The sequence below is a fragment of the Talpa europaea genome (genome assembly GCF_964194135.1).
Source record: "Talpa europaea genome assembly, chromosome: 8".
NCBI classification, from domain to species: domain Eukaryota; kingdom Metazoa; phylum Chordata; class Mammalia; order Eulipotyphla; family Talpidae; genus Talpa; species Talpa europaea.
In genome coordinates, this window is record NC_140075.1 from 119339142 (window position 1) to 119364107 (window position 24966).

At 39.1% G+C, this 24966-nt stretch overlaps 1 protein-coding gene across 4 annotated transcripts in view; it reads right to left on the reverse strand.

The window, feature by feature from the left end:
- The window catches only part of UNC79 (unc-79 homolog, NALCN channel complex subunit), a gene marked incomplete at both ends in the record, with an annotated part of 174448 nt that overhangs the window by 68034 nt on the left and 81448 nt on the right, over nucleotides 1-24966 (reverse strand). For 2 of the 4 annotated variants that reach the window (XM_084241340.1, XM_084241339.1), the window contains 7 exons: nucleotides 679-1896; nucleotides 5092-5254; nucleotides 6059-6241; nucleotides 10800-11086; nucleotides 20190-20369; nucleotides 20996-21197; nucleotides 22878-23059. In XM_084241340.1, coding sequence (XP_084097466.1) covers nucleotides 679-1896; nucleotides 5092-5254; nucleotides 6059-6241; nucleotides 10800-11086; nucleotides 20190-20369; nucleotides 20996-21197; nucleotides 22878-23059 — 2415 coding nt within the window. Of the gene's footprint in view, nucleotides 1-678; nucleotides 1897-2485; nucleotides 2636-5091; nucleotides 5255-6058; nucleotides 6242-10799; nucleotides 11087-18447; nucleotides 18514-20189; nucleotides 20370-20995; nucleotides 21198-22877; nucleotides 23060-24966 lie in introns of all 4 variants that reach the window. The other 2 variants (XM_084241337.1, XM_084241338.1) reach the window with 2 other exon arrangements.

The window sequence follows — 24966 nt, forward strand, 5'->3', positions numbered from 1 at the left end:
CTGAAGTTATCTTTCTTAAAAACGGTGCCTCCAAGGAAATAATGAGAAATGGAAGCAGGAAATCCACATGCTGTGACAACTTCACCATCAAGTGGTGTCCATCTATTAGGGTCTATCTAGATTGTACTCAAATTTTTGTTTTGTTTTGTCTTGGTTTCTAAGGGCCAGAAATGCCCTCCAGATTGCTGATGTTTAGTTTGAGTATATAATGAGCTGTAGACCCTAAATGATTACACAGTCAATTCTTAATCATTCCAAGTACTCTTTGCTCTGTGTTAGCTCTTTATGTTTCTTCCTCCTTTGAATGGTATCATTGCTCACTAAAGTATATGGGTGGGGGAGGGGAAGAAAGCAGAAAAAGTTCAATTAATGTCTTGCTTTTTTAGGCTGGCTAATGTGATATGGGTAAACCACTGCCTCTTCTGGCCAAAGATGATCAAGGATTGACTGTAGGTTTAGAAACAACAAATACAGAAGCATTTATGGCACCACTAAGACCACATGTGAATCCAGCACACTCTAGTAAGCAAGAAGGATTCGGAGTGACAATGATGCAATTATAATGTCATCTCCTGACATTATAAGATTGAGAGTGATGCAAATTCACCGCCAAGATCCTAACAAGTAAGATGCACAAACTTGAGGGAACGCTGGGAGAAAGAAGAGAGACAAGCTTACCTGGATCTTTCTGCTCTCCCAGTTTGTCTAGAATGTTGAAGGAAATGTCCAGGTACTCTCTCTGGATGGCACTGACAGCGATCTTTCTCTGCTTCCTCTGCCTGGGAACAATCTGAATCTTAAATTCAGATTCCTCGGCTCCCTCCTCTTCTGCCTTCCTTTCGGAATTCTGCTCTGTGTCTGATTCAGCACTGGTGTCCGGCTTCTCACTTTCTGTTGGGTTCTCAGCATCTTCAGGAACTTTGAGGAGGACCGTTTTTGCGCCTGAACTTGTCACCAACCCACCTGGCTTCTCCTCCTCCATGCTGGACTCGGGGTTATCATCCAGTGACACCTCAGGGAGTGCAAATGACTTCTGAAGGAGGTCTCGTTTTTGTTTCAGAGTGAGGGGGCTGCCACAGGAGAACTCCTGCAGCTCCTCTGCCCTGGATAATTCTTCAGAGTCTGTGGGGTCCTCCAGAGCTAGGAGAGAGGAGTCCATGTTGCCTGCTGACTGAGTATTTCCTGAGTCCTTAGAAGAAAAGTCTTTGGAGCAGTCCTCCACACTGACTTGCACGAGAGGAGTCGTGCTGAGGCTGAGGACCAAGGGGGGACTGGGGATGGAGGGCAAGGAGGCAGCGTTTTTCCCAGAGGCAACTTCGTTTCCCTGGTCCATGGTCTCCTCCTCGTCGCTCTCCACGATTCGCAGAGGGGGAAGAGGCTCAAACACCAGGGAGTCGCTGTCGGATGTGGAGAGTACGGACCGTTTTTCGGGTCCAGAGGTTGAATCTGAGGACAGGTCTATCAGATCCAGGTCCTCCTTCGGGGCGGCCTTCGTCGGAGAATCAACTTTCACCTCGAACGTCTCCATGCAGTTGAGCCTGACTTCGGGGATGACGGGCCTGCGGGCCTCCTGGAGGCCTCCGGTCGCCGGGAGCTCAGGGATGTCCGCGCTGTCGGGCCTGGCGGCCGAGTTCTGCCTGGGGCGGCCCTGGTCGTGCTGGCGCTGCGGGGCGGGCGCAGCCGGGGCCGGGGGCTTATCTAGGTCGCACCGGTCTATGCAGGACTTCCTCCGGTGCTCGTCTAATGTGAACAAGAGCGAGTCTGCGTTCCCTATATCAAGAGATTTTTGTTTTAAAGAGCGCAGCTTTTTTTTCTGAATGCTTTCTTCTCTCACACAGTGTAGAATGCTGTCTTGTAATGCACTCGTTTCTCTATATTCAGCCAGTTCTATTTCACCTGATTAAAACAGAAAAAACTAGTACTATTTTACTTGGAGATTTCACCATTTTCCCCTCATATGTGGACATACAATTGGCATAAATCATAATCACAATCCCAGTTCCACCAGAAGGGAAAACTGACAGTCTGGCCAAGTTTTTGTAAGTTGTTTTTTTTTTGTTTTTTGTTTTTTTTTTTAAACCAGAAAACTTTGGAATGTAAGAGAACAAAACGGCAGTTTAAGATCTTATTTCCAAAATCAAGCTTCAGGATAATTCCTCAGCTCTATTCATTTGTGCACAGAAGAGAGGATCACTTTTGGCCGAGGCAGATCTAGGAAACTATTCAAATTGTGTGGAAGAGAAGCAAACATTTTGCAACAAATCAAATAAGCAATGGCCCTCTAAGACGGTCGTGACAGTAATGGTGTATCTGTCAATTCACGTATATATATAAATGTGTATATATATACTGTTTGTGCATACATATATATAAAAATCAACGGTATTAAAATGTGTCGTAACATAATAAAATTAAGATTTCACCCCAAACAAACGGTAGAGTACAACATTTCTGCATAAAATTACTAAGAGGAAAAAATTCATACTTCTCTGAACATTCATCTCAACCGGCTGATATTTCACCATTTTGCTGCCGCCTATCCTTTTCAATCTTGCAAAAAAAGTTTGAGACTCTTTATTGCAGGGTCCAGTAGGTGTATCATGAATATCAGATTCATCAAAAACACTATCTTCTTCTAATTGGGGAGAGAAAGTCAAAATTACACTTAAGAGGTTAATCTCTCTTAGGCTGTGTCTACACAAGCATTTCAATGGAAGCATCATGGAACAGTCTGGGGTGCTTTCTACACCAGCCCAAGTCTAGCCACGGCGTGGTATTTCATGCAGGTCTCAAATTATGCATATGCTGAACAGAGCAACCTTGCAAAGTATTTTCCACGTGACAACTGGCAGCATTTTCAAGAAGCGCATCTCAATATTCCAATAGGGCCTTCATGAGGAAACTCCCAGTGCACTTAAAACCAGGTCACACATTCATGCCGGGGACCTGTGACACTGATCGGGCGTGTTGTGGTTTGGGTGGGGGGAGAGAGGCTGATGAATTTTCAGGCTAATTTGGCCAAAGAAACTTGAACAAAATGAGTGCACCTTGCCCTTTCCAAAAAGATATGCCTTCCTGAGATTTGAGAACTGGCATAGACACAGCCTAACAGTACATGCACCTTATACTTTGTGAATGCAAAATACTGTACTCTACATTTGGTAATGAAACACACAACACACAGAAAAAGCTTAGAAAAGCCACTGGTCATCTCAAAAGCTCCACAAATGATTATGGACTGAAAGAGTAAACAAAAGAAAAAGAAAACAGAAAGTAACATTTCCTCCTGTTAAAGTAAGACTCTTCTCTGGAGTTTGCCGCATATACCTATTATGAATCCCAAAAAGAATCTGACTCAAGATCCCGAGGCTCCATAAATAGATTGGTCACTTAGAGTGTCTTTCGAGCTTGTTTCTACATCCTCTTCTATCCCCATTTGGTCTCTTTTAAATCAAAGATAAGCCCCAAAACACATTAGTGAGGAAAAGGTTGCTACAGTGCAACTCACAAAGTTCAGTCAGCAAATTTTCTTCTTCATGCTTTGGAATGGTCAAAGTTAGGGGTAAAGCAGGAGAGAAAAGACTACAAAAATGCATTTAATATCCCAATAAATGGAGTGAAGCCACTATTTGAGCTGAACAGCACTGGAATCATAATATTTCGCCTCTATTTACATCAACCCATGCAACAAAACACTGCATGGTTATGATTATTTAAGATTTCTTATAGGTAAGGGAATTACCAGCATATGGTTAAGTTTTAAGGACAGAACCTATCCTCAAACACAAGATTCTACAAGTAAACGAAATGTGAAGCAGTATACGTCACCTGAAGTAATTATACCAATCTTTTTAGCCCAATAAAAGTGTTACCCATCAAAATGAATACAAAACACCCAGTTAGCTTCTGCAGAGATAATCCCCATGTTTCTGGGAGATGCAACACAATGATCTCATTTTTTTCGGGGGGAGGTTGTTTGCTTTTAAAAATACTCTCTTTGAAAAATACAGTTTTTGAAGGAAGTAGTTATGTGACTTCCATTATATAAGTGTGAAATAACTGTCAGTCTCCTGAGTGGAATGACTTCAAGATGGCACCTTGCATCCAGAAAGGTTCATCTGGTACTGGCCCCACCACTGAGCCAACATTAGGATCATCCACGGTTTAACTGGATCTATCCAGTTTTCCAGAACTAGGACTAACAGCTGCACACAAGATGTTCTTCAGGAAGTATCTAAATGGTACAGAACTTAAAGAACTTACTCCCCAGAGTTCCAACCTAGACTCCTGGACTCTTGCAGCAATAAACCAACAGTGAAATCCTGGCTACAATTCAAGCTACTGAGAAGTTTCCAGAAAAGTCCTATTAAATCAGACACTTTTAAGACCAGAAAGGGCCATGGGGCACTTGGCTTTCTCCCAGGATTGGTAAGATGATGTCATCTTTTACAAGTTGGGCTTTGATGTATATTAAAAATATACACCTTAGTTCTTCAACTCTCCCTGAAAGTGTCCAAGTTCAAATTTTACTCTCAAGTTTCATTCCACTGCCTCCTTTGAAGAAAAGCTATCAATATAAAAATTGTTGATACTGCAAATAATTTAAACCTATGCAGCACAAATGTTTCCTGTCCATTGCTTTAAATTGATTCTTATTGACTAAGAAGGCTGGGAAAAAAAGCTCTTCAGCAAATTTAGACTCTATTCCAATCTGTAAGCACAAAGGTCAGGAGCATATAGAGACCTACAAGACGAATTCTCCAGGGGATGCTAAGCAACCTTGGGTCTCAACCTAAAATCAAGATATTCCCAACACATAGGAAAAGGCTCACAACATTTCCTTAATCAAACAGCAGACATTTTTCCCCTAAAACATTTATTTCTTCAGAATCCTATCAACTATTTTCCTCATTTTAAAAATTAAAGCAGCAATAGGCACAGGAAAGTTGGAAACTTGCTGAAGCATTAAATGACTTTTTGACTCCAGAATGATACCTGAGGGTGCTCCCTTATCCCCTAAGAAAATCACTATCCAGAAGTGCATCACGTATTCAAGCTAAGGTAGGGACAGAATCAAGATGTATGAAGTACCTTTTTCTTTCTCGCTGTATCTGCTTATGTTACTGTTGTCGCTGTACAAAGGTCCTGCCGTGGCATGGGGCTTGCAGCTGTGATACTGCGCGTTGAGAGTGTTGACTGTGATGTGGATCAGATGCAGCAGGACCTTGCTGATATCACAGTCTCGGTAGGGATACTGCTCAATGACATGGAGGGAGAAACACAAACGGTTATCTTAAAGGGGAAGTTTCCCACTTGATATGGCTATTGATTTTTCTCAGTACCCCTTGGGGACTGTAAAGAAATATACAGAAAAACAAAAACAAATTCTTATGGCTTTATTTTCACAAGGGACCATATTCTCTCCCCCCTTGAACAAGCAATACGTGTCAATTTATAGTTATTACAAGCTGACCACAGATCTGAGGCATACAGCTGGGGGAGTAGAGGATGGAGAGGGTCAAAACAGAGGAGGAAGGAACACAAGGGACTGTGGTGATGGATCACAGGGGCAGGTGGTGGGAGAACGCTGGCGACTACACCTGAGGGAAAAATCGATTACTGTACAAAACTGAACAATAATATAAGAAAACAAATAAATTAAAAATGTAAAAGACAAAATTAAAGTGATTTGAATTGTTTAAAAATATAAAATTAAATAAATTATTTGGTGTAAACATTGGGTGTGTAAATACAATTTTAAATATTTTCTTTGTTTTCTGACATAGTAAATATTTAAACAAAATATGAGAGTGTGGGCATAAAAAGACGTTCATCAATGCCATATAATTCATCATTTTTGTTTTAAATATATTTAAAAGTCTATACTGGCATGGTCTGCATTTCTGTTTTCACACTGATAGCACTTTGCTTCTCAACACAATTGTACATGATTCTTCAACTAAAAGCCAAATTATAATCCTACAAAATTCTTAGTGTATATTGTTTCCCCTCTGAGAGAATCATGCCACTCAAAGAACAGGTGACTACGGCAACTCACCTTGTAAAGAATGACCAGCAAGGCCTTCAACCACATCTGCCGTATATGAGGTTTTAAGGACCAGAGGGAACAACGAGGTGGCTGTTGAAAATAATGCCTTAGTTGAGGACAAGAGCAGTATTTGAGCACCTGAACCACCAGGGGGAGAAGGTGTTTTCCCAAGTTAATGTTATAGTCCATAACCTGGAAAAGGAAAAAAATTAACTGAAGGAAAACTATAAAGAAATTTGATAAACCAAAAGGAAACACTGAACCATCAAAACATGGGCAAAATATTAATAGGCATCTCACAAAATATTAATAATAATGATCAGTACATATAGTGAGGAAAAGTCCAGCCTCATAAGAAATTTTTCTAAACTTAGAAATTAAAAGTTTTAGTCCACTCAAATACCTAATTATAAAATTGTATCTATTAAAATGTCCTGTTTGACTGTTTGCTAGAATTAAACTAGAATCAATACATAAAAACTTAGTGTTGGTAATCATGTGGAGAAGAAAGCATTCTCAGACACTGCTGTTAAGAATATTAACTCAATGCAAACTTTCAGGAGAGCATTTAGCAGCATATATTGTGAAGTAAGATAAAACACATAGCTTCTAATACAGCGACTAAATACATCCAAAAAAATAATCTTACAAGTGTTACATGATGCATGCATAAATACAGCCAGCAAAATAGTCACCCCACATTGAAAACAACTTCCATATTCAATAATGAAGGGCCAGTCAAATAAGAATGTTTGACAACAGACTACTACACAGTCACTACATAGAATAAATACAAAATTATTTATGTCATATGGACTTCTTTTTTTTTAATTTTTTAAATTTTTTTTAAAAGAGGAATGTATTTTATTCATTTGTTTGTTTGTTTGTTTATACATGCACTGGTTACAGTCAGAAGCGCGGGAGGGTGAGAGAATTCACCAGAGCCAGAGCAGGTAGCAGAGCGGGCAGGAGCAAAGGACACTGCTGAGGGGAGCAGCGGGAGGCAGGAGAGGTCTGCGCGCCATGTGGGACCCTCCTCCGGTGGCCGGGGAGCAGCCAGGGATCAAACCAGCGCCGCAGAGGCCGCGGGCAGCTTCACAACCCAGTGCTCAACCGCTGCGCCACCAGGGAGGCCCTCATATGGACTTCTTAATACATTTTAGGTTTAAAAAGGGTTGCATAGGGCTTCCTATATGCAAACAATCAGCCTGAAAATGAAGAAATTAAGAAAACCAAACAACAACAACAACAACAACAAAAAACACCTGGGAATAAAACTAACAAAGGAGTTGAAAGACCTATACAAGGAAAATCATAAAACACTTTTAAAAGAAATAGAGGGAGACACAAATAAATGTAAAGGTATTCCCTGTGCATGGATCAGAAGAATCAACATTATCAAAATGGCCATCCTACTCAAAGCAATTTACAGACTCAATGCAATTCCAATAAAAATCCCAGTGACATTCTTCAAGGAAGTAGAACATGTATTGCTGAAAATCATATGGAATCACAAAAACCCTGAATAGACAAAGTTCTCCTCACTGAAGAGGAGAATGGGGCTAATATACTCCAAGACTATACTACAAAGGCATAATAATAAAAACAGCATGGTATTGTAACAAAAACAAACACAAAGACCAATAGAGCCAAACTAAAAGCCCAGAAATAAAACCAAACATATATGGTCAGCTAATCTATGACAAAGAAGCAAAGAATATACATTAGAACAAGGAAAGTGTCTCCTTAACAAATGGTGCTGGGAAAACTGGACTGCCACATGTGAAAGAATGAAGATAGACTACTATCCCACACCATACACAAAAGTAAACTCAAAAAGACTTGGATGTGGGCCTCGCCGGTGGCGCAGCGGTTGAGCGCTGGGTTGCGAAGCTGCCTGCGGCCTCTGCGGCGCCGGTTCAATCCCCGGCTGCTCCCCGGCCACCGGAGGAGGGTCCCACATGGTGCACAGACCTCTCCTGCCACCCGCTGCTCCCCTCAGCAGTGTACTTCAGTCCTTCTGCCTGCTCTGCTCCCCACTCTGGCTCTGGTGAATTCTCTCACCCTCCCGCGCTTCTGACTATACCCAGTGCATGTATAAACAAAACAAACAAACAAATATAATAAATAAATAAATAAAAACATGCCTCTATTAAAAAAAAAAAAAAGACTTGGATGTAAGACCTGAAATAATAAAATACATAGAAGAAAAGAGACAAAACACTCCATGACATAGGCTTCAGTGATGTCTTTGTGGATTAGTCTCCAACATCAAAAGAAACAAGAGAATATAAACAACTGGGACTACATCACACTAAAAAGCTTCTGCACAGTGAAAGAAACTATACTAAAATGAAAGATACCCTACTGAATAGGAGAAAATACTTGCACACCATACATTTGATAAGGGAATGATATCAAAGATTTACAAAGAGCTCACATAACTCAACAAAAATAAAGCAAATAACCCAATCAAATAATGGGCAGAAGAGCTAAATAGATACTTCTTGAAAGAAGTACAAACAACCAACAGGCATATTAAAAAAAAAATGCTCAACATCACTTATTACGAGGGAAATGCAAATCAAAACCACAATGGGATACCACCTCACACCTGTGAGAATGGCCCATATTAAAAAAAAAAGTAATGGTGAGGATGTGGTGAAAAAGAAATCCTCTTACACTTGGTGGGAATGTAAACTGGTTCAACCAATATGGAAAGCTGCGTGGAGATAATTTAAAACACTACAAATGGATCTATCATATGACTCAGCGATTCCACTCCTAGGAATCTACCCAAAGGACACAAAAACACTAATCTGAAAGGAAACCCAAACTCCTATGTTTATTGCAGCACTATTTACAATAGCCAAGAGATGGAAACAACCTAAATATTCTAAAACAGATAAATGGATCAAGAAGATGTGGTATATATACCCAGTGGAATACTACTCAATGATCAAAAAAGATAAACTCATGCCATTGGCAGCAACATGGATGGAGCTGGAAGGGATTGTGCTAAGCAAAATAAGTGAAAAGGAAAAAAGATAAATATTGGATGGTTTCACTTATATATGTGTATAGAGAAACCAAGCAAAGGGTTAGGAAAAAGACAAAACTTCCAAGCTGACTATAGATTTGAGGCATATAGCAGGGGAGAAGAAGGGAGAGGGACCGAAACAGGGGAGGGAAGAGCACAAGGGACTATGGTGATGGGTCACTGGGATATGGTGGCAGGAGAATTACGGGGACTACACCTGAGGAGAGAAATCAAATACTGTTGAAAAATTAACAATGATGTAAGAAAATAATAGTAATATTTTAAAAATAAAAAGATTACATATAATTCAATATATATATAACATGATCCCATTATTAAAATGTGCATGTAGGTACATGTACAAAGCTCTGTACATATACACACATATGTAAATATGTGGTATGTGCATGCATGTATATGCATAAGTATCTAAATTTGGAATCACTGGTATACACCAAAATGTTAGTAGGTTATTTTTATCATGGCTTTTCTGGGTATTCCTATTTTAACTTATATTTCTGAAATGAATCTATATTAACTTGGATTTGGAAAGGGAAGAAAGGAAGGGTTGGAAAGATTTGGTCTTTGAAATAATATATCCTCCATATCACAGATAGCTGAGTATTAGTCATCAGCATCAGCAAGAGACAAGTATACACACATTGCTCCTATTTGCTTCTCTGTGTTCATTATATTGCAATCTATTTGAGCTAATTGATAACAGCTGCCATCACATAGTTCCAACCATGAGACAGATACTGATTAAGGTGCTTTGAAATATGTTGTGTCTAATTAAAAAAAAACAAGTCTGTTACCCATGAGCAAACAAGTAGAGCAAGCATAAGACCTTAGTGGTTCATCACAGGCAGACCTGAAATTCATACCCATGTCTCTCCAGCTCCAAGTCCACCCTCTTTGCAGATTGTGCAGCCAATCTAGAGTTTGAGATTGTAGCTCTCATCAAAGTAGGTATCCATTAATTCTGCTTTATAATCCATATCCCGAAGGAATCCTCACATTGATGGATAAAGTGAATGCATCAGGATGCTCATTTCTCAGGTACTTGAGGTTGTGAGGGGTTGGGGATGGTGAGTGTCATCACCAAGGGAACGGATGCTTAAAGCACAGTGACATAAGCATAAGCATAAGCACAGTGACATAAGTTGCTTTTTCAAAGCAACTAGGAGAGGCAGACAAACATGGAAAAAGCAATGAAGATGTGATATGAAGTAAACTACATGATTAGCTCAACTCTCCACCGGAAGCCAAAAAAAGGCAGGGAGGGGAATTAAAAAAAAAAAAAAAGAAAGAAAGAAAGAAAAAAATCCACACTCTATTATTTTTATTTTAATGGGTAGATTTTAGTTTACGGTGATGAAAAAGTTCTGGAAAGGGTTAGTGGTGAATGGTACATAACAATGTGGATATGCTCAATGCCACTGAACTATACTCTTAAAAATGGTTAAGTGTTATATGTACTTTACAAAAAGAAGAGTTTTATGTTGTAGGTATTTTACACACACACACACACACACACACACAAATTTCACACTCCCTTTATGACAGCAGACTGCTGAGTCTTACTCATCTTTACATTACCCTCCACATCCCCTACCTGGTGAAATAACTTGCCCAAACCTTTACACTCAGCCAGTGCTGGCTCAGTGGTATTAGTTATTTGCTTCTACTAAAAGCTGTTCTCACACTTACTTGGGCAATTCCTGCAATAAACGCATTAAAGCAAGTTGACAGACGCATTTTTTGCGGTGCGATCATGAAGCAGCCTTCTTGTTGGTCATAGCCGAGTAAGACATACAGGTGTCGCTTGACCGTGTTGAAGGCCTTTGCACTGCTGATGTCTGACTCGGCGCTGCTCTCATCCTTGGCCATGAACTTCATGAGCACTGTGATCAGCTGGTGAACGGTTTGGTGGTCGATCCCAGCGTCTTCTGGGAGCAGGTCCTTGATGGTGTTGTCATTCTCGGGGGATTGTTGCCCTGTCAGTACAAGAAAGGTGATCAGTGGCTTGTCCCTAAGGCTCAGCTCCCCTACAAATATGTTTACACCAAAATCCTACTTAGATATTGATAAAGCACCATTCTGTCTGCTTCCACCAAACACTTAAATGTACTGTTCCAGACAACTTCAAAGGCACAAAAAGCATTCGTCCGGGGGTGGAAGTTAATGTGTTAATCAACCACCAAGTAATCAGGGCATAATAAGGGGATGGAAATAAAAATAGGACACCAGAAAGCAAATTATCTTTGTACAAAAAAAGCATACTTCAACAAACTTTGCACTTAGTAATTTTTTAAATATCTTGGCAAAGTTTTACCCTCAGTGATAAAGACATTTCCCTTTCAACTTTGTAAAATAAGCACAAAAGAGTAACTACAAAAATAACATTCTAAAATCCACTAAGCACAAAAATATCTATTGAGTTATTTCGTTTAAATTACTATCTCAATTCAGTTACATTCATAAATCAGCAAGTGCCAAAAAAGTTTTCTTTTTCAAATTCTGAGACATTAGCAGTGACATGCTCTTTGAATAATACAATTAAAATCATAAATAAAATTGTAAGTAGCAAATTATAAGCCCTATTTATGTAATGAGAAACATACATGGGTGAGGCACAGACAGAAAGAAAGAAGCATGAACTTTTAAAAACAGAGAAAAACGCCACATGAAGGTGAGCTGAAAGTCCACATGGAAGGAAAAACCACTTTGCCCTTGGCTTACCTTCACCCTTCACCTAACAATGACCACACCTGAGCAGCTCCCTAGCTCACCTAATTTGTGAGACTTACTCTTCAATATTTAGATTTTGGAGCTTATTCAAAACACCCTTGGCATTCTTTCCCTTGCTTTAACAACCAACATCAGAATTTCTAAATTGAAAACCAAGCTTTCAGTTTGCTCTTGGTCAGCACACTGCCATTCTCATCTGTGAAGGGAATGTTCTACTAAATGATGACAAGCTTTGATGACAAACTATTACAAGCCAAGCCTTGGTTATAGTCGTTATAATTATGAAACTACAGGGCACAACAGAGAGCTCAGTAGTACTTTATATTCATGAGCTCTCAGAAATGTGGCAAAATTTTAGTCTTCCAGGAAACAGTCATGAGAAGCAACCAGAAGAAATGTATCTGGGGGCGATGGAAATGAGCTGTCTCCAGCCCAGATACTTGTCTGGAGCAGTGGCATATATGAAAGGAATTTAGATTCAGAACTGCACACGTGATGTGCGTGATTGTCTAATTTTTCCCAGACGATCAGAAGAATGTTGGTCTGTTCAAAAGTGATATACTGAGAAATAGTTGAATAAAGAGGCAGCAGAATAAAGAGGCAGCAGAATCAACTAAGAGTTTCTAACATAGGGGAAGCCATCGGCCAAGCTTCAGGATGATCCTAGGGCAGTGACATTTTCTATCTCCTAGAGTCTGTTCATGAAGGAATGAACATGTGCAAAAGATCTTAGAAAAGTTTTTACCAAAACTAATTCAAATAAAACCTAAGTATTTGTTTATCATGGTGTTTCACATGCAGAGAGTGATCAATAATTTGTTAATATTATCATTATTGGCCTGTGTCAGCCACCAGAAAAAGAATTTACTTGACATACCCTATTTTACCAAGAGGCCCAGAATGTAAAACGTTGCCATATAGTCTAATTAAGTTAAATGTTGGAAATAAAAGATCAGACTAAAAGCAATAAATGCTATAGAAGTCCTCATAAAACAAAATAGAAAAATTTAGAGAACTATATTTTCAGCCTTGAAAAATATTTAATCTTGGTTTTTCTTTTTTCCTCCTGAGTACTGCTTTACAACTAGAAAGAAGTATTGCTTTGGGCAAGCTGGGGCCAAGACTGTGACAAGCATGGAAATCTAGGCTCCCTGCAGGTTTCAGTATTATTGTAGCAGCAGGTGATGGCTATTGCAACATCGCTTATTTCCTAACTCATTTTAGCTCTGGGGGGCCAGGTGTAAGAGAGCACGCCTCCCTTGGTCATGCTCAGCCACCTCCAAGTCCAGACTGGCTTCACTCCAAAGTCCCAAAATTAAAGACAGAACTTGGGAGCATTTGAGGACTTGCACCTTTGTTTTGTAGCCCTGAGAATCCGAGGAGCTCAATACAGAAGAAAGTGAACCCCAGACAAGACCCAACAAGGCACCAGCTCCACATTTCATTCCACAGCAGTTTAAGCTAGGAAATAAGCCACCAAGCGTCATCTTTAAATAGTTCAAACTTGCTCCCATTACAGGTAGATGTTCACGTTTCACATCAAATCCCATTGTCCTGATGACTAAGTGTCATTCCACACCTGCCCTTTTCTCATTTTTGATTCATCTGCTTTATCTTCATTGCTTTATCTTCAAGCTTGCTGTTCTTTCTTTCCCTGAAGAGTCATTAATGAGTTGCCTTTTATAAACCATTAAATGTACTGAAAAAGAATGGGACCTTCTGCATAAAGTGAGAAAAAAAAATATTTTTTCATTCCAATAATTTATTTCTTCACTTGTGGGCTTTGCAAATCTGTACTTTGTGTAACTGTCTTCTTCAAAATAGTGTAAGCTTGTGACCGGTACATGCTTCATAAAGAAAAGTTACCTTAGTCCAATCCCTAAGAAAATGAGCATAGAAAAGATGAAACTTTGATTGAGAAAGACCATATTACTGTATTATCTAAAAGGGAATGAAATTTTCATTTTAAGACTAAATTTCTACAATATTTTCTCTAAGGTGTGACAAAATATTTTCAGTCTAGTTTTGCGTTATAGTGTTTGAAATTCCTGTATCTGATTTAACCTATATCTGATATTAATCCTGTATCTGATTTAATAGAGATTAAACAAGTTAGAAGATTTGAATTTATCGTTTCTGTAAAGAAATACATGCATCTTTGGAACCAAAGCGGCAGAGCTGTTCCTACCGTAACTGGGCTGAGCCCCGGCACAGTCTGTCCAGAGGAACATGACTGATGGACACTCCACAGTATAATTCAAGTTTCTTTATTCAGATGATTTGAAATCAGGATCAAGATCTGCTTCTCCAGACTAATCTCCTATTACACTACCCCCAAATACTCAACATTCTTTCAAGCTGGGGTACTCATGGATCTCAGAATGTAGCCCAGAATTTCCCACCTTTGTATCTTTGTTCATACTGTTCTCTTCACCTTGCAAGGTGGGCCTCCACCACCCCAGGCCCCCAGTTTCAGCCTATGAATCTGGTCCCCAGAAGCCATTAATATTACATTCCTATCAGCAATTGTATATTACCCCTAAATTCTGTAAAACTCTGAAAACAAGAAATAAGGCGAGATGGGAGGGCAAAAAGAAAGAATGGAGGAAAATTTCCTTTAGCATTTCCTAGCTATCATGTGGTAAACAACTGTTATACCAAACAGAACTTTTTATTTATTCGTGTGCCTTTTCCCCACTATAGAACAAAGATTCCTTGAAAGTGCTGTGTTTTACCTATTTTTACATCTCGTGCAGAATATGGGGCTCTGAGACACATATAGTACATGCTTATTATTCATAAATGTTTACATGCATTGAAGTCAAATAAATATTTTGAATATTGCCTTTCCATATTGGAAAAAAACTGATGAAATATCCAAACAGCAAGGGAAATAATTAGAGAAACAGGGAACATTCCTCTGTATGAAACAACTCACTGACCCCTCTTCAAACCAACAAGTGACAATTAAGTAGAAGAAAGGACCCATCTATGAGCTCTTTCTATATTTGGTCCAGAAGTCAGTCATCAAGCACAACAAAGGGGGTCACGTTATATTAGTAGTTCTAATTACACCTCCTCACTGATCTCTCTAGCTCATTAACTCAGCTGAAAGTTTCATGCACGGAGGTTCTGCTGTTCCTTACATGCTCCCCATCCTGACTTTTCCTCTTCCTACCCTACACGCTACCACCACGCATTTACAGCTCACCCACTAGCCAAGGTCCTACTGCCTCCAGCTCTCCTCCAGGTGCATCTGACACGAACTGTCCTGTTGTGCTATAACCTTCACTGAATGAGTTTACTCACGTTCATAATTTACGACCCTTACTTGACTATAAGCAAATTGAGAGTATAAAAATTTTCATATATCTTTGCATTCCTTATATTTCCTAGTACAGCAGGTGCCCAGTAAATGTTTATTCAGCAGAAACCATCATTTCCCAAGACTATCATTTCAAACAAGAGCATTCCTATAAAAAACGAACTGTAGTCTTCAATTCATTGACTTTTAATAGTCATAGGTGTTGTGTAAGTGAGAGAAGGAGTGAATTATAAATCATTTCTAGAAAGAGTGAACCCAAAGAGAAGCAATTTGGAATTCTAGGCTGAGACACTAGGAGAGAGGAAGATCAATAAACAGAGTTTTATAAATTCTCTCCAGTATTGGGCACTTTGTCTTTGATAAAAATTCAAGCCAAGAAATCTCAAGATTTCTCTGTAGGCTATGAGAGTATCCAAATTTCTTGAGGAATCAGGATAACTCTAGAAATCTACAGGTCTTAACTGCAAAGGTCCTTTGGTCTGAACTGTACATAAGCCATAGTGGCAGGCCCAGTCAGCTCCATAACCAGATGGGGCCCTCTGACCCCACAGGGTAAGAATACTCCTGCAACAAAGAGCTCTAACAGCTCATCAGGAGGGAGTTGTAGTGGAAAAAAAGTAAATCAAGCTCTATGTCTATCACGTTAAATGTAACCATGAACAAATCATCTAAACAATTACTTAATCCCTCTGAACCTCAGTTTTTCTGTTTTCATATTAAGTGAAAAAAAAAATACTGCACATATATCCAGAGTTGTGATATCAAAATTAGATCATTTGCATAAAAACACTCTTTATAGGTAAAGATGTACTATACACATATATGCAGTATTGCTGGTGTTATTACTGTCATCATCATTATATACCTGCTAGTGTTTAATTATTAATTCCAGGGGCTGAGAACAAAGATATAATTCAGCTTCCTGTATTCCCATGGACTTGATAACATTTGTTCAATGCTTTGCTGTCGTAACATACTATAGCTGCTATTATAGTCAGCTAACAGTCAACAGGTATTCTGAATTACCAATGACAAAGAATTCCTGATTCTTACAGCATCAGTGAAAACATCTTATACCTAATTATTAATATACCAATTTCAGATTAGCAGTGAAAAGATTGTGTATTTCATCAACTAGGATTAAATGAAGGTGCTGAGCTCCTACCAGCACTTAAAACACATGCCTTGCAAGAGAGATCAAGACAATTAAGTTTCAGAACCAGATTTGTCAATAACAAACTTGCAAAACTCATTCCTCTCTGGAAAGCTCAGCTTCCTTTTCTATAAAATGAAAATGTTAACATATCTATAATGTTCTAGCTGTGATATTTTATGAATTTTATTTATATGCACAAATACCTTTGATTTAAATCATAAAAGTCAAAGAGAAAAGCAGCTCTTCATTAGCCTTGCAGAATATGCCTTCTATACAAGAGTGCAAAGTTTCCTGTGGGTTAACATGTAAAAGCTCAGATCAGAGAGCCATAAACTATAAATTCAATGTCTACAGTTCAGCCTAAGCAGCAAATTAAAAGTCAAGCCTTACTGCATAATTAAAGGCATCTGCTTAATTTCAGGCCTAATCAATAAGAGACCTTGCACAGAGGAGCTCATTATTGCAACAAGCCAAAGTATGTTGCTTAAATAGCAAGTCCTTTGGTTTCCATAGTTACTATCTTAAGCCACCCTGTACAACCTTATGATCATCCTAGTGTCTACTTCCACACTAAAACAGCAAGTGTCCAGCAAGTAATAATACAAATAATGAAAAGCTCTCCAGCATGAAATTGCTGTGTAAGTTGAACTTGCTGTTTCCAAATCAAAGCAAGTTTTACTTCTGATGGTATCGTGTAAATTGTCTTTCCAGAAGCCTGGCTTTATACTGAATTTAAACAACACAGATACCTGCCCCTTTTCCACCTGGGCACTTTTGGTAGGACAGGGACATGCCCGAAGGCTTTTTATTTAACTTCCGAAACGTGTACATGATATCCTAAAGAAAGGTGAGAAGACACCTTTGGTTGGACTGTTAAAGTGGGTAAGAATAAAGACTGCTTTACAATTAAATTCTAAGACAAAAAAAAAAAAAAGAAAGAAAGAAAGAAAGAAAGGGATGGGGTAAAGTAAAGATAAATCATGAAATTGCCTGAGACCAGTTTCAAAAAGTCCTAACTGAAGGGGAACCGGATGTATTTCACATTTGTGATGAAACTCAGAATCAGACGTTCTTATTTTTATTTAGTTTTTTAATCCCAACACAATCGCAGCATGAGTGATACACAAAGCAAGGTAGAGGGACTCTGCCATGTGCTCCTGTTCCTTGTTTCTCATCAATTTTCAAAGAGAAAATATACTCTGGCTGACACCTCCCATCTGCATTCATTGTCTTTGGGGCAATGGCTCATTTCCTCCTTTCCAGGCCTTAACTGCCTCTCTTTCTAGCACCCTGTTTATAACACATAAAATGCACCTTCTTGAAAGTCTCCTTCATTGAGACTTTCCTTCTAAGAATATTGGTGCCATTCTGAAAAGTTTATCTTAAAACTATTCTGAAATGAAAAACCAAGTATGACACATAGGTGGCAGTTACCAAGTTTGTTTTTGACAAATAAGCAGGTATTCCAAACTTTCACAGTCTTCCCAACAAGTCATGACACTGTGTGGGAGCCATTTGGTCTGCCGTGGCCTTGCCAGTGTCCCTTCGACCCTTAGGTGCACCACGACAAGCTGTAATCTACCATGAGACATCAAATGATAGTTACACTGCTCCACGCTGAATATGATCCTATGGTCCTGCAAACCATGGGAATCCTCATTTCTCTGAGAGACAGAAATGTATGTAGAGTTGCAAAGAATCAGGAATGGCTAGGGGATGAGTGAATGATGGTGATTCAAATGTATAGCCTTTTAAAATGTCAATGAAATGTATGTTTTTCCTAATGCAGATATAAATGAACATAATATTTCTATGTGTAAATACACATACAAATATAAGTGCTATGTATAATTCTAGTCATATTGGCTCTCTGGGGAGAAGTGCATAGTTGGGTGACATGATGCTTCTTACTGGACCAAAAGCCAACAGAATCAAAAGTTGTCTGCCAGTATCAAGATGGAAAGAATCACTGTCAGGGACTCAAATGCTTGAGCATCTGGGGTGAGACCCTCAAAGCTTGCGAATCCTAGCATATCCCTCTGGTCCAGTTAGAGACACCGCGTTCTTTACCTTGTCCACCTGTGATAGACACTTGCACACGGCCCTTCAACGTCAGAAGTACCCACCTGGCGTCTGTTCAGGTGTCCCACCGAGAGCTGGAGCAGACTGCTCATGCCTGGTCAACCTCACAGCTTAAAAATCAACAACAACTCTATTTAAATAAGCATTAAAAACAACCTGACCTTAGAAAATATACTCAGTGCTAACTGCATGGGAAGCTAGGGGCAAGTTAAGTTTTCCTATTTGTCATTAATGTCCCATAAAATGTTTACATCACAAAAGTTTTGTGGTTTTATCTGAATCTCAAGAACATCTTTCAATGTTGATTTTAAAATTCTTAATCTTTCTTAATTCTTTATTTTTAAAATTGTCATGTGATAGTTTCACTTATATGTGGAATCTAGAAAAACAAAACAAAGCGTCAAAAGCAAACCAATAATAAACCCTCAACATCTGACTGCAAAGCTGAGGCCCCCAGAAGGGGCGGGTAGCAGGGTAGAAGCCCAGGAGTGTGAGGGGCCCAGTAGAGCATGGTGGAGGCTTCCAGGGCATTGACAGTGGGCATGGTATGACACCTACATTTGTAGTGTAGGGGTTTAAATCTATACCCCCCCAAAGCATATACAACAATGTAAGTGCTATAAACCAACTTTACCTCAATAAACATAATTTGAAAAAAAAGGAGTATACATAAAAAATTATCAACTGAGTCAATTAATAAGAAATAACAAGAAACTAAACTTCATATTGCAAGGTGATTGGTTAGGTTACAAAATTTCATATAGAAATTTTATTGTATTTAATCTAAGTATTGATTTCTAGGATCTGATTTGTTTTTACCTGGAACCTTGTACTACTACAGACCATTGTTAAATGCCCATCTGTAATTATCTTTGCTGACTGAAAAACTGGGCTATTGATTGCTTAAAGGGCTTTGATTAAACTCTTCTAAAGTTCAAAATACCACATTTCCATTGCTTGTCATAAAATAGAAAAAAATGTAATAAATCAAATCAAATCATATTTATGATTAAAAATGGTTATGTTATATAAGGCTGTCTTCTAATAAATGCCAAAGAAAAAGCAAACTTTTCAGCTTCTGCAGGATAAGACATGTTTTATGTTGTTATTTTATTAACTTCACAGCAGTTATTTAAAAATTTTAATAAATTTCATAACTTAGTAATATATTTAAATATACACATTTATTATGGTGATTTAGTTACGAACATTTAATTATTTGTCATTCATGAGCCACTGATAATCATTAGAGTTCTTCTAGTCATTTGGTAAATTAAGAAGATTTTTGTTCTCTTTAAAAGTACAATATAAAGACCTTTAGAAAACAAGCCCGCAAAAAGAACTTCTTATTGGTTTGTCTGGGAACTTGTTTGGCTGCCTCCATGAAAAGAAAATGCCTTCCAAATCTCCACTCTAACCCTTAGCTGCCATGGGTCTGACTGTCAAAACCTTATTCAGGAAGCTCTTCGGTTACTAGGCCGCTGGGGGTAAACGTTCACATTCTAGGACTTAGGATAAGTGCTGCTTGTGCATCTCATGCCAAGTGCCAGTAGACTTCCTGCCTTCTACGTTCAAGATCATCTACTGCTGGAATAGGACTTCACTTCACCCCCAAACTGGAACATACCCAGCCAGGGCACCGACCCCCCCCAGGGGAGATTCTCTAGAGAAGCTGAGCGAGCTCCGTCTGCCAAGTACACTATGCTTTGTGAACACTCAACAAGACACGCCAGCCTCAGAGAGACACTAAACGGATTCAAAAGGAGGATGGAAGAAGGTACTCAACGGATTTTAGAGGTTAGGGTCTCAGGAAGGGAGAGCGCCCTCTTGGATTCTGCAGGTCCTTTCACGCTGTCTCTCAGGGAGCGCACACTCTTCTGGCGGTTCCTGGCAAACCGAGCCCTCTTGATCTTCCACAACGCTGCATCACTGAGGTTGGCGACATTGGTCCTCACAGCAGTGATAGCTTGCAAAAGGAATCAGAGGTCATCATTTTCCTTGGAGGGTTATGAAATACAACTAACGTGAAGCAATCCATTTCAATACTAAAATACACCTTTTATGGATATGTAAGTCATTCCTCTCCCTCTAGGATGAACCTTACATTTAAAGGATCATGACTATTGCCTATCAAGGCTACCATCTATCATTGTTCTATTTAGATTGTAAAATTAAATCATCTTATTTTGTTATCACTGGATAAGTAGAGGAATGATCAGTCTTTTCCCCATCTGTTTAGAGCTGCACCTGACTGATTAATAAGTGTGCAAGAATGACTTTACAAGGTGCAACTATATGTCACAAAATGGCTCATGAAGCTTATAAATATGATAATTGGACTTTAAGGAACACAAAATCACAAATGATTATCACAAACAAATGAGAAGAATTTCTATTCTGTGATGTCTGAAAATTGTTAACATGTGGATTATTATAGTAAATATCCAATGAACATCTGACAAGTTGCATACATGAAATCATGGCATCCTCCCTAGTGGGAAATTAAACTACAGGCAAAGTATCTTCTGCTTCCCTAGCCAGCGTAAGAATAGGAACAGTGACTCTGTTAAATCAAATTCTTCTTTTGCTTACTTGTAGGAAAAGGAAATTCTTTGTTACAATCCAAATGTAGCTGAGCCTCCAAAGAAAGCGTTTCAAATCTGTTGACAAAAAACTCCCAGCTCAAAGCAGGAATATCTTGCTTAAGAAAATGCAAGAGGAGAAGCTTGCTCAATATTGTGGGTCGATCTTTTACCACAGTATCAAACTGGAAGTCAAGACAAAGACACAGACCCTGGGGGGTGGGGGAGGAAAGTCACATATAAACATCTAAGTTACTTCAAAACTAATAAATTAAGCAAAACCAGTGAACAACCTCCTCAATCCATATTTCTAATGTAGAATGATCCAACTGAAATCCTCTCCATTCCAAGTTTTAGTAGAAAAAAATGCAGAATGGAGATGCTTCTAATTGTAGAGTATCTCTTGAATTTTGATTCAGCAATCTGGACTAAATGTATATTACTGATCTTCTGGTGCACTAAATAATAGTCATTTAACCCAAATACCCTCAAGCCCGTGTTTCTTTTTTTAATGTCTGTAGTTTCCATTAAGAGAAAAATACACAAGAAGATAGTCTTTACATTCCCTTTTGATGTTAAATTATGTGGTTCCAAGAAAAAATAAAGTCATCTTGGAATGTAAGTAAAACATGGAATCTTAAAAAGTCAAAATTGGAATAGGTTAAGCATTCATTTTTTTTTAAGTGAGGCTACCAATTTCCCATTTTTTTAACTGAATGAAATTTATTGTTTTTTTAATTTAAAAACCATCTTATCAAATCATGTGAATCTCATCTAATCAGTACTCCTATGTGCCAGGTCCTGAAAATGGGTAAGACATACTACTACCTGGTTTTATCAAGACCAACAAAGAACTATCCAAAAGATAATTGGGAATTTTACAGGGGTTGTGTGGGTCCACAGGTAGCATAATCCTACACTTTTTCAGATCCTGAACAATTTGTCTTTCTTCTTATTCCTTTTTACAAGAAGAACCCCAATCCTGATGGGGAGGCAGAGGGCACACACATAAACACAGATAAGTCATGGACTTTATTAAAGTTGCACCTGGGTTTGCTCTGCCACTAACTAGGTGTGTAACGGAAAATATTGCTTAATCTTCCTAATCCTCAGCTTCCCTGCCTGTAAATTGGGAACATATAAAAGAGCATTGTGAGGACTGAGATAATGTATGATGGGACAATTTTAATACACTGCCCTGAAAACATAGCACTTATGTGACAAACGTGAGCTCTTGCCATTATTAGTAGTTTAATAATAATAATAGTAAATCAGGTACCGATATGGAAAAATAGATCAAGACTTTGGAGGTTCTAGCCTTGGTTCTCACCTTAATTCATTCTGTATCCTTTAATCATTCACATTACCTCTCAGAGAGCTGGTTTCTTCAACTTTTTAAAATAAAGGTGCCCAGTGAGATAAATATACAGCTCTCTCCAGGTCTCTTATGTCGTGTCTCTTTAGCTTTAATTTGTGGTATTTCAAATTAGTAGCATATTTACCTTCTCATGTTTTGCTTTACTTTATGTCATCACTCACCTGATCTCCCTTAGCATCTAGCTGCTAATGACAAGGGCTTCCAGTCCAGGGAGTAAGGTAAACAATATGAGATAAACTAGCCTCATTTAAAAATCTGCCACAAAAAAAGCTATACAATAATTGTATCTCTCAGAAGTGATACCAGCATGGGGACAAAGACTGAAAAATAAAGTGTTGACCCATAAAACCAAGAGCTCTGTTCACAAAATGTGGCTCAAGGGTGATTTTTACCAATTTTAAAATGTCCACTATCAGCAGCAGCAACAGTATATGTGTTTATGTGACAAATTACTCAATGACTTAGTAGAGTGAAGAGGAATGCAGAGCAGACAGCACACAGCTGAGGGCGTCACCTGCAGTGCTGGCCTCTTGATGGTGTCGAGCAGGAGGCCGGCCCTGGTGGCCACTGCTGGGTTCACGTCTTCCACCGCCGTCAGAAAGCAGCAGAAGGCATGCGCCAGGGAATACTTCAGCAGGTGGTTTTTGGTCACTGAGTGAATATCCAGAAATCTACAAATTACAGCCACTTTTTCCACTGCAATGCAAAGGCAGAGGACAAAAAAAAAAAATTGACATTTATCTAGACAGTCTAGAGAACAGAACCCACAGAGAAAAAGTTTTCTCTGGACCCCTACATGCTGCTTTTTAAATACCAAATGAAAATTCTAATGCCACCTTCTCCCATGCTCCTTTTCATCTGCACAGTAGACTGCTCAGTGCTGCATTTTTCTGCCAGGCAGCCTTGATTAACTCGGGGTTATCTTTCTATTTCTTTGTCTTTTCCTTTGTTTAACTTCCAATTACACTTCAAACTATTCAACATGCCTCCATGCTCACTTCTTTGGCCACTCCACAGAGACTCTGCAGACCACAGAAGGAGGTGGGAGGAGTGAGGTACCAGGGCCTGGCTCTGGGTGTTCTGGACCCTCTACTCCACGTTTAACATGTCATGATATGACAGTCTTCCTGGGGCCATAGAAGCCTCAGATTTCTTTGAAAGAGATGCAGCCTTACTTGATAGATTTCCAATTATTCTACAAATCTATGTTACTTGATCCCAGTCACTCTTAAAGCATAGCTTCATAAAAAGTTACAGTAGTTAGTGGACAACATAGTGCCATACAAATAAAAACATTCAGACTTTGCTTAACGCTGTCCTGCAGCCTGGAATATCCCTTCTCTTCCTTTCTGGTTGCTGACATTCTACCATCTTCAAAGAATCTGCTGCTGAAATTCTATCTGTACTGTAAAGTCCACTCTGACCTCCTAGTGGCCTTCCATTCTAAGAACTCCTGCAAAAATACTATTTTGTGTATTTATGTACAATTAGTAATGTGACAGACAGATCTTTTGTGATCCAGAGTCATATTTATACCTTAGTTTATTAACCTCTTAACGTGTTTACATTTGGTCTCATTGATTAAATGAGGAGTGTCTTGAGAACAGGAATCTGCTTATACTTTGTCTCATTGCTCCCATAATGACTCGTCCATACAGTATGTAGTCAATAAATGTACCAATTCACTTATTTTTAAAATGCACAGGCTGAGGGCCCTCCCTGGTGGCACAAGGGGTTAAGCACAGCACTGTGAAGCTGTCCGCAGCCACTACAGAATGAGTTTTATCCCCAGCCAGCCAGGGAGCTACCCACATGGTGCAGCAGGCCTCTCCTGTCTTGCCCGCTGCTCCCCTCAGCAGTGTATTTCAGTCAATCCACCCGTTCTTTTCTCCACTCTGTCTCTGGTGAATCCTCATACCCCCACCTCTGGCCTGTACCCTAGTTCTTGTCTGCATAAATTTTTTAATAAATCTTTAAAAAAAATAAAATGCATAGGTTTAGTACACATATGTATATAACTAAGGGACTATACTAGGTACTTAGGGGAGAGAGAAGAGGAAAAATCAATTGTTATAGAATAAATGTTTGTGTCTCCCTTCCTCCCTCCTCCCCAAATTCACATATTAAAGCTCTAACTCCCCATGTAATGGTATTTGGAGGTACAGCCTTTGGGAGGTAATTAGGTTTAGATGAAGCCATGAAGGTGGGTTCCCCATGAGGGGGCTAATGTCCTTAGAATCTGAGGAAAGGAGACCACAGGGCTCTCGCTTTCTGCCATGAGGGGACACTGACAAGAGCCAGCTACAAGCTCTCACCAAGGGACCAAATCATGAAGTTCCTTGACCCTAGACTTCTCAGCCCCCAGAACTGTGAGAAAATAAATTTCTGTGGCTTAAGTCTATAGTATTCTGTTATGGTAGCCTGAGCAGACTAATAAATGAATGATTCACCAGACTTGACTTCAAAGTCAAGTCAGCTACAAGAGAAAAGACAAGCACAACTGTAACTGAAATGTAAAAATAAAAAAAGCTGTAAATGGTACTAATGAGGTTTAATTAAAGCTTTGCAAGATCTAGGGATAAAGAAATGACTTTCCACCAAGG